This window comes from Aotus nancymaae, unplaced genomic scaffold (assembly GCF_030222135.1).
Source record: "Aotus nancymaae isolate 86718 unplaced genomic scaffold, 86718_ANA_hifiasm-v0.15.2.pri h1tg000007l, whole genome shotgun sequence".
NCBI lineage: Eukaryota > Metazoa > Chordata > Mammalia > Primates > Aotidae > Aotus > Aotus nancymaae.
Window position 1 is genome coordinate 3,174,142 of NW_026988418.1, and position 13,171 is coordinate 3,187,312.

A 13,171-nucleotide genomic window follows, 5' to 3' on the forward strand; every position below is an offset into this window, starting at 1 on the left:
GGGAAGGAGGCCCAGAGAGCACTGGACAGAGCTTGGCTCATGGTGAGTCAAGGTTATGGGGAAGCAGCAGAATTACAAGGAACAGAGCTGGGTGCAGAGGAAAAGGCAAGTGAGGCCACAATGGGGAGAGGACAGAGCAGCCAAGCGGGCTGGCAACGGTCACCAGCCCAGGCACAGGAACGGCACTCTGCAGACTGGCTGACACATGGGGACGACCTGGGGCCCAGGGCAGCCCTCCTGGCTGTACGTGTGGCTCTGTCCTGATTCCCTGGGGAGCCCTGGTGGCCATGGGGTCAGGGAGGCCATTTGAGTCTCACAGGCTTTGCTCACTATTTGCTATAGTGGGGCTGTGTTCAGGGGTCTTATGGGGGTCTCCCAGATGCAGGATAGAATATCACATTAGATCAGTTACACCACAGACACTCACAGAGCCCCTGTGAGCCAGGCCTGATGTGGGTGCTGGGAACCCCTCTGTAGGTCTCACAGGCCAGGCGAGCCTGACTGGGGACCCTTGGAAGCAGCTAATTCCAGGTTCCCATTTTATAGAAGCGGAAACTAAGGCCCAGAGAGCAACTGTCCAAGGTCCCAGAGCAAGGTGGGTCAGAGCCAGGACTGTCATACACTTTCCCAGCACACCACAGGGGCCCGGCTGGATGTGGCTCAGGGGGAATGGGAGGCGGTGAAAGGGGACTAACAGTGGGTCTCAGTTCAGAGCTCTGCATCTGGCAGGCCTGGAGAAGCTCGCCCACCTCCACCCCTCTCCTTCCAGAGCCCAGAGCCTCCCTTCTCCACCAACTCAGCTTTTTGCCCACCCATCTTCGGGCAGGATCCCCTGGTTCTAGCCGGCTGCAGAGAAGGCCAGGCAGTCCAGGTAGGGGGCTCTCAGGATGCCCAGCTGTGGGCAGACCCCTTCCAGAAAGGCAGACGTGGAGGCCCAGAGGGTCACTTGTCCGTTCCTAGATACCCCAGCCTTTTCCACACTGCACTGGGAAACTCTTTGACGCCCAGGGCAAATCAGGTGACCCTCTCTAGGAGCCCCAAAAGGCACCCCACTGCCCACCCAATGACATGTCATTTCAAGCCCCCACCCCAGCCATAGTCCCAGGCCCCTTTCTAACACCCCCAGGCTATCCCCTCCGTGAGCACCAACTCTCCCTTCCCTTCTCTCCTTCCTAGGATCTGGCCTTTCCTGCAGGGCAAGGCTCCAGTGAGCCCCTTGGAAAGTCTGTCCTTGACCAGTGAGAACTTACTGCTCTGACTACATGGCCCTATCGGCCTGGGAACCCCCAGAGCTACACTTAAGCAGTTCATGCACCATGCCAAGCTTGGTTGTCAACAAAACACACACACACACACACACACACACACACACACACACACACTCCTAATCTTTTCTTCATTTTAGGTTTTGAGACTATAGATTCAGGAGGAAATGCCTCACAGCCTCTTGGGTTACAACAGAGCATCACACAAGAGGCCAGTTTGGGCCTCTGTTCCAGAGAGGAAGGTCTAAATGTCTGGTCTAGATGACACAGGAACAATTCAAATGAAGTTGAGAAAACTCATCTAGTCCCTTGGTTAGGGTTCTAGAACTCCTGTCCTAGGCTGTAGCCTTTGGCCACACACAGATAGAGGAAGCTTCCTGGTGGATATCAGCACCCACAGTCTCTCCCCACTCTGTCTCCCATCACCTGGTCCCTTCCCTTGGAGATGGTCCTGCTTTTCTTCTAGGGACATCTAGAAGCTTGATATTTCATTAGGTCCCAGGAGGAGAGATGTGGGAGGAGGAGGGGAGGCTGCAGGGAAACCTGATTTAACAACAAAGGCGCCAGAAGAAACATCAGGGGAGATAAAGGATGAAAACGTTCAAGAAGTACGGGCGCGGTGGCTCACACCTATAATCCAGCACTTTGGGAGGCCGAGGCAGGTGGATCACTTGAGGCCCAGAGTTTGAGACCAGCCTGGCCAATATAGTGAAACGCAATCTCTACTATTGAAAATATATATACAAAAAATAGTCAGCCGTGGTGGCATATGCCTATAATCCCAGCTACTTAGGAGGCTGAGACACCAGAATTGCTTGAACCCAGGAGGCGGAGGTTGCAGTGAGCCGAGATTGCACCACTATACTCTAGCCTAGGTAACAGAATGAGACTCTGTCTAAAAAAAAAAAAAAAAAGAAAGAAAAGAAAAGAAAAGAAATTACGATAAGTTAAGGTTAATTGGCCCAACACGGTGGCTCATGTCTGTAATCCTAGCACTTTGGGAGGCTGAGGCAGGTTGATGCTTGAGCCCAGGAGTTAGAGACCAGCCTGGGTAACATGATGAAACTTCATTTCTACCAAAAAAACAAAAAATTAACCAGGAATTGTTAATTTTTTAATACACAGGTGTGTGCCCATAGTCCCAGCTACTCAGGAGGCTGAGGTGGGAGGATTGCTTGGGCCCAGGAGGCAGAGGTTGCAGTGAGATCATACCACTGCACTCCAGCCTGAATGACAGAGCCAGACCCTGCCTCAAAAAAGAAAAACAAGTTTGTCAAGACAGCATGTCTTCAAATCACAAATTCACATCTTGGCTCGCCTATTTCTCATCACAATAGTAAAATGGCCCTTTCAGTGTACTCTGGGTGGTGATTTTCTCCTTCATCAGTTTTTATCTCCATTTCACAGTTCGAGTATGAGGGAGGCGCTTGAATGAAATCCTGCTGTGGATGCGCTCGGGCTGTGCGCACTCCATGTAAATGTCACAGAACAAAGCAGACACCCATCCCTCACCGCTACAGCCCTGCGTCTTGCAATGCTCAAGGAACACAGAGAAGAGCTGATCTGTTTTCCTTGTGTGTTTAATTAAAGTCCCAGCTCTCTAGAGGAGCACAGTCCACCTAGGGAGGAAAATTGGAGGCCAGCAGCAAACCCCTCCCAGCGCTGGGTAAATGTATTCCTGAGGTGACCAACGTCCCCTGGGGAACCTGGTGGGGCTCCCTGAGGAGCGCACCTCTCCGCCCAGCTTCGCCTCCTTCAGGGTGCCACCTGCTGCATGGGCCTGAGGTTCGGGCACACGGCAAAGTCACAGCCCGTGCTCTTTCTGATGTCGTCCACGGTCAGGCCCTCCCAGAGCTCCCTCAGCGTCAGGCCTCTCTTCCTGTGCACGTCGAACACGGCCTTCTTGGTGATGATGCGGTCCACGCACCGCTTCCCGGTCAGCGGCATGGTGCATTTCTCCATGATTTTGGGGGTGTTGTCCTTTGCGCAGTGCTGCATGGTGACCACCACTCTGGTCTTCTGACTGGACACCAAGTCCATGGCACCGCCCATGCCTTTCACCTTCTTGCCGGGGATCATCCAGTTGGCCAGGTCGCCGTATTTGGAAACCTGCATGGCTCCGAGCATGGTTAGGTGGAGGTGTCCCCCTCGGATCATGGCGAAGGAGTCGTCGCTGGCAAAGCAGCTGCCCTCGGGAAGCACCGTGACCGTCTGCTTGCCTGCGTTGATGACGTCGGGATCCACCTCGTCTTCTGTGGGAAACGGGCCCAGGCCCAGGATCCCGTTCTCACTGTGAAGGTGGATGGTCATGTGGGGGCTGATGAAGTTGCTGGCCAGCAGGGGGATGCCTATGCCCAGGTTGGCGTACATGCCGTCCTCAAATTCCAGAGCTGCGCGTCTGATGATGCGCGTCCTGGGGTCCTCTTCCTTCAGGGCGTCTGCACCTTCCTCTTTCCGGATCGTTAAGCGCTCGATTCGCTTCTCGTATTTCGGCCCTTTATCACGCGATCTACATAAATGTTAGGGACGTGGATGTCTTCTGGGGCGAAAGTCCCCACGTCCACGTCTCTTCCACCTCCACCGCCGTGACGTTTGCGGCTTTGCACATGGGCACGTTGAAATTGCGGGCGCTTCTCCTGAAGACCACGTTTCCCGCCCAGTCGGCCTTCCAGCCTTTCACCAGGGCGAAGTCCGCCCGGATGGCGAGCTCCAAAAGGAAGTGGTCACCGTGGAACTCCCTCACCTCTCGGGGCTGGCTCATGACCGCCAGGTGGCCGTCCGGGGTGTAGCGGATGGGGGCGCCCCCTTCCTGGACCAGGGTCCCGTAGCCCGTGGGGGTGTAGAAGGCGGGCACCCCGGCGCCCCCCGCGCGGATGCGCTCGGCCAGGGTGCCCTGGGGCGTGAGCTCCAGCTCCAGCTCGCCCGCCAGGTACTGCTTCTCGCACAGCGAGTTCTCGCCCACGTAGGAGCAGACGATGCGGCAGACCTGCCTGGTGGCCAGCAGGAGGCCCAGGCCGAAGTCCTCCACGCCCACGTTGCTGCTGACCACCTTCAGGTCCTTCACGAGGGTCCTGAGCAGTGCGGCGATCAGGTTCTCGGGGATCCCGCAGAGCCCGAAGCCCCCCATCATGACGGTCGCCCCGTCAGGGATATCCTTCACCATCTCCACTGGGTCCCTGTAGAACTTGGCGCGGCGCCGGGGGCTGGTGGCAAAGCGGCGGGCGCAGCCCTGGGACAGCGCGAGCCGTGAGCCGCCGATGGGGACCCTGCGCCCGAGCGCTGAAGTCAGGAGCCTCAGCGCCGCCATGGTCGGCCCGGGTCCGAGGCCAGGGCAGGTTGTGTGAGCTCCATGTGTGCCCCCCCGCCGCGCCAGGCCCCTGCGTCACAGAGCAGGGAGTGCGCTGGAGTCCTGACGCACCCCTCCCAGCCTCCAGGCCAGGCTCAGGACAGGGAGGAGGCCGCTCCCCGGCTCCGCCCTGTGGCGGGGGCCCCCGAGTCAGGCCTCTGCGTCCAGAGCACAGACCCCGACACAGGACAGACCTGAGGTCAGGCTCCATGTGGGGGCGCTGGCCAGATTCCCTCCTGCCCCAGTGGAGCCTCAGAGACAAACTCCATCCCTCTTCCCTCCTCCCTCAGCTTCCCCAGAGATGTATCTACTGAGCAGGCACTGCTGGGTGACATCTACGGTCATAACCACCCTCACTGGGCACTCATGCTGTGCCAAGCACCCTCCTTCAATCCTGTGACAACCTGGAGAGTGGGTGCCTGAACCACTGTAGCACACCTCACTGTGACAGCCGGGACACTATCCCTCACCTCCATCAGGAAGAGTCCCTGCTCTGAAGAGGCCCCCTTCTTGTCCTCATCCCCTGCCCCCTCCACATCCCTCCCTCCAGCTCCCCTCTCCAGCTCCCTACTCCACCTGCCCCACTCCAGCTCCCAGCTCCAGCTCCTAGATCCAACTTGTGCAGAATTTTGCAGTTTTCTTCCTTCTGCTCAGAATCACTCCAACGCCACAGCAGTGAGCAGGCGTCTCCTCACCTGTAAAGGACCTGCCTTGTTGCTGGTTCTCTCCAGCCCCAGCCCCTGTCTCTGCTCCCCTTCCCCAGCAAAGGTTCTGGAAAGCACTGTCTCCTGCCTCCACTGCCTGTCTCCCTCCACCTCCCAGTCAGACCCACACTCCCCAGAGATTTGGGTCATCAACCTCTGTGTGGCAAAATCCTCGGTCACTTCTCTGTCCTTGCCTTTCAGTGACCATGGCAGGACACAAATGACAAACCCTTGCTTCTGGAAACACTTTAATCTGGCATCTAGGTCACCTCACCCTCCAGGCGTCCTGCTCCCTCCCTGGCTGGCCTCTGGGCTCACTGTGGCCCCTCCTTGAGAGCTCTCTGGATGGTGGAGGCCCCAGGGCTCTGGGCCAGGCCCCCTCCCTTCTCCATCACTGTCTTCCTTCCCTAGGCGACCTGGTCCCGCCCCATGCTTTAAATCCACATACATGCCAGCACTTCCCACACCTGGGTCTTCACTCTTCATGCTCACCTGTCCCTGGAATGGCATTTCCATGAGGACCAGGGATCTCAGTAACATCCCAGGGGGCTCAATAATATTTCAGCCAAAAGAGACCCCTTGACCACCCACCTCAAACCTGCCCTTCATCTATCTTTCCCCAGTGCAGGCCAAAAAGAAAAATCTATTAGAAACAATGCACCGGTTCCATCCATGCATCATTCAGGCTTCCTCCCTTTCCTTTACCTCCTCGCCAGCTATAACCACGTCCTGACACTGAAATCAACCCACCTTCCTCCACCTCCACTGCTACCCACAAGCCACTCGCAGCGCCCACCTGGACCACTGTGGGGTCCCCACGGGCCTCTCTGACTTCACTCTCATCCATCTCAGTCTACTCTCCCCCATTGAAGTAGGGGGTTCTTTATTTTATGCATATATTCAGTAAAGTTTTAATTTTACAACAGTTGATATTACATAAAAATTTGCAAAGATAGTATAGAGGCTGAGGTGGGAGGATCGCTCGAGCCCAGGAGTTGGAGGTTACAGTGAGCTGTGATCGCGCCACGGCACTCCAGCCTGAGCAACAGAGCCAAACCCGGTCTCAAAGAAGAAAACAATAGCACAGGGAGTTCCCATACACCTGGACCCAGTTGCCCTGGGAAATGTTAACATTTTACACTAATAGGGTACCTTTCTCATAACTAACAACCAATACTGATATCTTATTAAGTAAATTCCATGATTGATCTGGATTTCATAACGTTTCCCTAATGCCCTTTTGCTGGTCCAGGACCCCACATGCACTGAGCCGGTCCCCTTAGGCACCTCTGGGCTCCTCCAATTTCCCAACCTTCCCATTTTTGGATGAGCTTGGCGGTTTTAAGAAGCGCTTGTTAGGTATTCTGCGGAAAGCCCTTCTCTTTGGGTTTGTGTGATGGTTTTCTTATGGCTGGACTGGCATTTCAGGTCCAGGGATGCGGACCTCCAAGGATCAGTGGCCTTCTTGCCTTACACCCAGGGCACGTGCTAGCTCTGTGCTGGCCACTGCAGTGAGCCTTCCTCACCTGGCTGAGGCGCTGCCCTTCAGGTCCCCCATGCCCCGTCCACACCGCACTTCTGGGAAGCAAGTCACTGAGCAGCCCACGGAAGGGGTGGGGAGCTCTGCTCCACCCCAGGAGGGGGGCATCTCAGAGGGTTCTCTTTCAAAACCTGAATCAGGTCCTATTGTCCTCCACTGCTATTAAATAAAATAAATGACTCTAAGAATCCCAACACCCTGGCCCTGGTTTACCCTGACTCAGAATGGCCCCTGGGAACCCACCCTCGCCGCTTGCTGGGTTTCAAACGCGCCCATCTCATGCCCACTTTGGCCTTCATATTCCTACTACCTGGCATAAAGGAGGCTCTCCCCAGTATCACCTGTGGAGTGAACAAGGGTGTGAATCCCCATCCTGTAGAAGAGAAGACGGTCTGGAAAGGTAAGTCCTGGCCAAGGTCACTGAGGTAGGGCACCGTCAGGCTGGACTTCAAACCCAGCCTCCTGGCCTCAGCACCTGAGGACACAGTCACTTCCCCTCCTTCCTTTCCCAGGACAGAAACTCCCAAGGTGGAGGCCGCTCTGTGGGAAGAACCACCTGCTTCCTGGGAAGCAGAAGGAGAGGAGGGAGCACCCCCGCCAGTCCAGACCTCGAGCCCTGGACCTCACTGACCCTCGCAGCAGGCACAGTTGGTGAGGCCGGGCACCCACGGCCAGAGGAGGTCACTACCACTGCCTGTGTTGGCACAGAGGAACCCCAGGAGCTGCTCCCGCAGAGCCCCCAGCCTCACCATCCTCAGTCTCCACATAGAGGCGGAGTCCCAGGTCCTTGTGACGCTTCAGCAACCAGTGGTCACTGGCTGCTGTGATATCCAGCACCAGCCAGCCCTCATCCCCAGCTCCAAGCGTCTGAAGATCCAAAAAGAACAAGTCAGACTCCCTGTGGACACGAAAGAACAATTAACTGGTGGCCAGCACAGCTGTCTCTGTGTCTCCAGGGCCCGCCTGGGGGCTGTCACAGGAGCGTCTCCCACCTGGCTCTGGTCTGTGCCCCTTCTGAGCCTCATCTCACAGCCTCAGCAGAGGTGCACACATGGGGAAACTGAGGCTCAGTGACCTGTCCAAGTCCCCACAGCCAGGATGGCAGGGCAGGGATTTGAAGGCAGGACTGTCACTGGGTGTGGGAAGTAGAAAATTTCCTTTTTAAACTTTCCTTTCTTGTTAAAGAATAAGTATGCTAATAACTTTGTTAAGCCCTATCCTATGTAGCTGTTAGACACGCCATGCTTACAGGCATGTCGTACATTTTATGTCCTCGTACTTTAATGAAGATATCTGTGCTGGATGTGCTGACAGGCATGTCCCAGCTCTCCACTGCTTTTACCTGTTTAGGAAAGTTTTAAGTTGTTAGCCAATCAGGTTTTAGTTTAGATTGTGAGGTCAGGCTCCAGCCAACGGAGATTAGACACAGCAGTAAGGACGACCCCAAACGCGTAAGGGATAAATTTGCGTGTTTTCCATTGTTCATTGCACTCTCATGGCAAGATGGCCAGTGAGAGTACCCCTCCTGCAGTCCAGGAAGTAAAAATTGTGTTGCCGAAACATCCTTTGTCTCAGTGCTAATTTTTCTTTGTGGCACCGAGCATCTATTTCCAACACTGGGGCTCTTCCCACAGTGCAGGGGCCCTGGGACAAGCACCTCTCCTGTCTTTGAGGCTCTCTTTTGGGTCCTCCGGGAAAGGCTCCACTCACCCCCACTCCCTGCTGGGCTGCCTTGACCATGAGACTATGAGGCGGGTTGGGTGGGGAGCACCCGGGCCAAGGGGAAGGCACCTGTTGAACTGCTCCTGGACCACCTGGAACATGCTGACGTGGAGGGTGCTGTTGAGCAGGTGGGTGCTGGGCACCTTGTAAATCCGGAACTCCGCAGCTGTCACCGCCTCCCCAGCCGGGATCTGGGTCAGGTCAAAGTGGAACTCCTTCCAATGGGGCTCCTGGTGGCCCAGGGCACGGTCTCGCTCCACTAGAAGACAAAGCAGAGCTGGGCTGGCACTTGGAATGGCTCGGGCTCTGGAGTGGGCAGAGCTGGTGTGAGCTACTGCCCCCAGCTGCCCACCGCTCAAGGTGCAGGGGGACCCAGGAGGCCGGGGTGGGGCTGGCTTCGTCCTCTTCAAACATGTGTTCTAGGCTTGGCCCTGGGGCGTGGACAGGGCTGAGGGGCTGTTGCAGCCAAGCACACCCTGAGCCCTGCACCTGGCTGTGCTCAACAGGCCCCAGGCTCCACACCCCAAACTCCTGTTGCGCCCCTTCTCGGCCCTGGCTGGTGCTGTGACCCACAGATGAGACAGAGGAGAGAGCTTCCAGCTAACAAGAAGATGGACATTGGACCCAAGGCAGAAAAAAGCCCTGACCCTACAGGGAAACCTGGTAGTCAGGGACATAACCAATGGCATGTCAGGGGACACGGGCCATCCAGAGCCTGCCCACTGCCTGGATGAGAGGTGCAGCAGGGAGGGCTCAGGGCTGACAGCTGAGCTGGGCTGAGGCCTGAGTGCGAATGTGCCATGGTGTCAGGGAGATGGGCCCTGCAGGGGCTGGGCAGCCAGGGCAGAGGGTCAGAGTAGAGGGGCCTGAGGGCAGGGCAAGCACCAGGAGACAGCAGAGGGCAGGGGACCCACGTTTCCTTTCTGGAACAAGGTGGAGGAAGAAGGAGGGAAATGTGGAAAGGAACAAGAAAAACCAGGGCAGGAGTGACAACTCCCGGAGTGGCCCCGTCAGGTGCTAGGGAGGTTGAGGGTCCCACTGGGTGGTGGGATGTGAGCAGGTGGCATCTGAACTGGCCTTGAAGGGTGGGATGGGGTCCTGGTAGGTGGAGAGGTGGCAGAGAGGGCGCTCTAGGGAGAGGGGACCTCGCATGCACAGGGGTGGAGGCGCCCACAGGTCAGTAATGTTGGGGACCGTGCGTGCGTGAGCTCGGCTGCGGCCTGCCTGCTGAGGGTGCGAATCCCGGGTCAGGAGGCTGGGCTGTGCCTTTGGCCAGTGGGGAGCGCAGGGGTTGGGGCAGCAGGAGGCGGTGTGGGTGGAGGGGAATAAGAAGACACTGCGGAGGCAAGGGTAGAGGCCAGGCTGGAGGCGAGATGGGCGGCAGGGCCCTGTGGCCAGTCAAACAAAGGAATGAAGCCCACATTTCCCCAGGTGCCCGGAAATGCCAGGGACGCTACATTTAGGGCAGTCTCACTTTAGCCTCCCGTCCCTTTTAAACTCTAGAAATCTGTGTTTCCGGAAGGCAGAGGTGGGAGCCGCCCAGTGCCTTCCACAAAACCCAACACTGAGATTTCAATGATATGTTTGTGAGTCTTTTTAAACATTCTCTCTGGTTACTGGGCTCAGTGACCACAGTCAGGTTTGTAAAAGCACCAGGCTGTGCGGGCTGCAGCGGATGTGGGAGCGCTTCCTGTCCTCGCGGTGGGGACCTGGTCCAGCCATGGGCAGGCGAACAGCTGTGCGGGGTGGGGGATGGGGCCAGACGTGTGTGGGCAGGAGGTGATGGCCGCTCATCCCAGCCCAGGGTGGAGCGGGAATGAACCTGCCTCGTTCCACAGCACTCAAGGGTGTCTTTGAAGTCTTAGTTTTTGGTCAGAAACAAGACTTTGAATTATGTTTTTCTAAAAATATGTATTATTTCACTCATCTCATAAGTTCATCATATTTAATTTGGAAATACATTTATCTAGTTCTTTTTTTGTGGGGGACAGGTTCTCACTCTGTTGCCCAGGGAGGCGTCCAATGGCTTGATTTTGGCTCAATGCAACCTCCACCTCCTGGGTTCAAGTGATTCTCCTGCCCCTACCTCAGCCTCCCCAGTAGCTGGGATTACAGGTGTCCACCACCATGCCCAGTTAATTTTTGTATTTTTAGTAGAGATGGGTTTCACCATATTGGTCAGGCTGGTCTGGAACTCCTGACCTCAAGTGATCTGCCCGCCTCGGCCTCCCAAAGTGCCAGGACTACAGGCAGGAGTCACCAGGCCCTGCCTAGAAATACATTTACCCAGTTCTTACTGTGTGTACAACACTGTTCTTGGCACTGAAAATACAAAAACGATTAAGAAGATATTTTTTTCCACACTCATGGAGTTTACCATCTAATGGAAGACATAAAATATAAACAAAAAGCAAGTAAAATATGGGATGTCATTTCTATTGTTCTACTGCAAATGCTTTGAAGGAAACAGAAAAGGTTATGGGTTCAAGAGTAACAGGTACTTTTCATAGGGTGCTCTGTATGGCCTTTGAGAAGGAAAAAGATTAAGATCAGACATGAACATTCTCAGGCGTTGCTGATAGGAATGCTATGTAGAGGAGGAATTTGGCAATACCTAGCAAAATTACATGTGAATTTACCCTTTGGCACAAGAATCCCAAAGATATACTGGCAAAATATGAAAAGACATGTGCAGAGGGCTATTCATTGGTCACAGGAAAGACACTAACCTATACCTGGTTCCACAGGGACCTCTAAATGGTTATTTTCTACAAAATCATAAAAGCTGCCTCAAATAGGCTAATGCTGAACCAGCTTCTGTCTGGGGAAGCAGCAAATGAATTTACTGTATAAATCATCTAAACCACCTTAATGTGACTCCTGGGAAAATAAACAATCATGAATCACCAACATGTGCTGATGGAACCCTCAGCCTCCTCCTCTAGCCATGGATAAAGCAACCTCTGGACCCCACGCTTCCAGGAAAGGCCACTGTGGGCAGGAGGTGGCTTCCACTGGCCACATCTGGGGCCCTGTGCCTGCCACTCCAGCCTAGGCCTCCAGATGTCAAACCCTGCGACCTTCAGCCTGACACCAACAAGGGCCCTGGCTATTTTTGTGCCCTGGGCAATTTAGTCTCATCCAGACAACCTAAATCTGTCTTATTTCTGACCAAAAAGTGGGACTTCAAAAGACACCCTCTTCCTCCAGCTCAGAACAGAATCCTGTGGCCTGTGACCCGTCCTGCCTCCCCTCAGACCCTCCCCGGCCCTGAAGGGCCCACAGAAAGAGTGTCCCAGGCCCTCCCTGCGCTGGTCCTGCCACCTGTCCCTAGGGCCTCTTGTGCCTTCTGGCTGCAGACGCCTCCCCTAGAGTCCCTCCTGGAAGCTGCTCTCCCCGGGTGGCCTGCCCCTCTCTGTCCGGCTGAGAAGCCTCTGGTCCTCAGACCCCACGCAGGTCAGGCTTTCGGCCTCTCCCAGCCCCCATGCCAGGCCTTTCTGTCTCTTGTCCAACTGTTCCTCTGGACAGCGAGCCCTTGGAGGGCCGGGACCGAGCCACATATGGACATGGGAGGCTCTCATGTGGCTCATCGGCCGCCGTGTTCCAGGGCCCCAGAGCGGGACTGTCCCAGTCCTTCTTCCCGTGGGCCGCTTGTCCCTGCCCTTCTTCCCGTGGGCGGCTTGTCCCCAGGACAGCAGCTCCGTGTCCGGCACTCACAGCCCTTTGGGCTGGGTATTGCTGCCAGTCTGGGTGTGACTGCCATGTCCCCGTGTGAGTCCATCAGAAGCCACTGACATTCCCACTACTGTGGACCTGCCTCCTCTCCCGGCCTGGCCCCTGAGGGTGGATGGTGGCTCCCCCAGAGCTCGGGGCACATGGGCGGCGCCTGCCTGGCTGGTCCCACAGGCAGCAAAGGCGGGAAGGGAGACCCCATTTCAGACCCGAAACAAGGCCCAGGCCCCACAGCCTCTGCAGGCCAAGGGAGGGCAGGACCCATGACCTGTCAGTTCTGCGTCCTGAAGAGGCTTCTCCCACCCAGAAATCTCAGCACCACCTCGAGGCGGCCCAGGGCTCCATGTCGAGGTATTTCCAGCCGGGTCTCATCACTGGCTTGTTTCAAGGGCTGTTTCCATATATGGCGCTGCTCTCATAATTACCGGTCCGGCCTCAGACGGCTCTGGACCCCAAATTAAAAGGGAACACCCACACACGCCACCACATCAAGCCTGCCAAGGCCAAGAATAGATCCCAGGAGATGTGAGCAAGAAAGATGCAATTCCTCCAGTTAAATCCCAGGAAAGAACTGAACTGTGGGAATTTTCCAGAAAGATGGTGACACATCCTCTCTTGCCTGTAGGGAAGAGGCCCTGGGAGGAGGGGGGCTGGGTGAACCTCCCCACCCTGTGCCTCACCCTGCAGGAGCCCCCATCAGCAGGCAGGGGGTGGGCACATTCTTTGGTCAGAGCTGGAAAGGCCCTCAGGCAACCTTGCAGAGGTGGGGAAACTGAGGCCGAGGAGGGGCAGAGGGTTTCCAGGGTCACGTGTCAGATTGGAGGCCCGTGATGTGGATGTTCACACTTGGGGCCAATGTGAC

At 56.0% G+C, this 13,171-nt stretch overlaps 2 protein-coding genes across 2 annotated transcripts in view; both read right to left on the bottom strand.

Moving 5' to 3' along the window:
• The window catches only part of BMP8B (bone morphogenetic protein 8b), a 32,969-nt gene that overhangs the window by 10,564 nt on the left and 9,234 nt on the right, over positions 1-13,171 (bottom strand). Inside the window, exons 2-3 of the mRNA XM_021672099.2 lie at positions 8,647-8,836; positions 7,605-7,753 (exon numbers count right to left, since the gene is read on the bottom strand). Coding sequence (XP_021527774.2) covers positions 7,605-7,753; positions 8,647-8,836 — 339 coding nt within the window. The remainder of the gene's footprint in view (positions 1-7,604; positions 7,754-8,646; positions 8,837-13,171) is intronic.
• Positions 3,006-4,572, bottom strand: OXCT2 (3-oxoacid CoA-transferase 2). The gene is given in 3 exon segments (XM_012439139.3): positions 3,006-3,757; positions 3,760-3,831; positions 3,834-4,572. Coding segments are annotated over 3 exon segments (1,548 nt in total). The 3' UTR covers positions 3,006-3,020.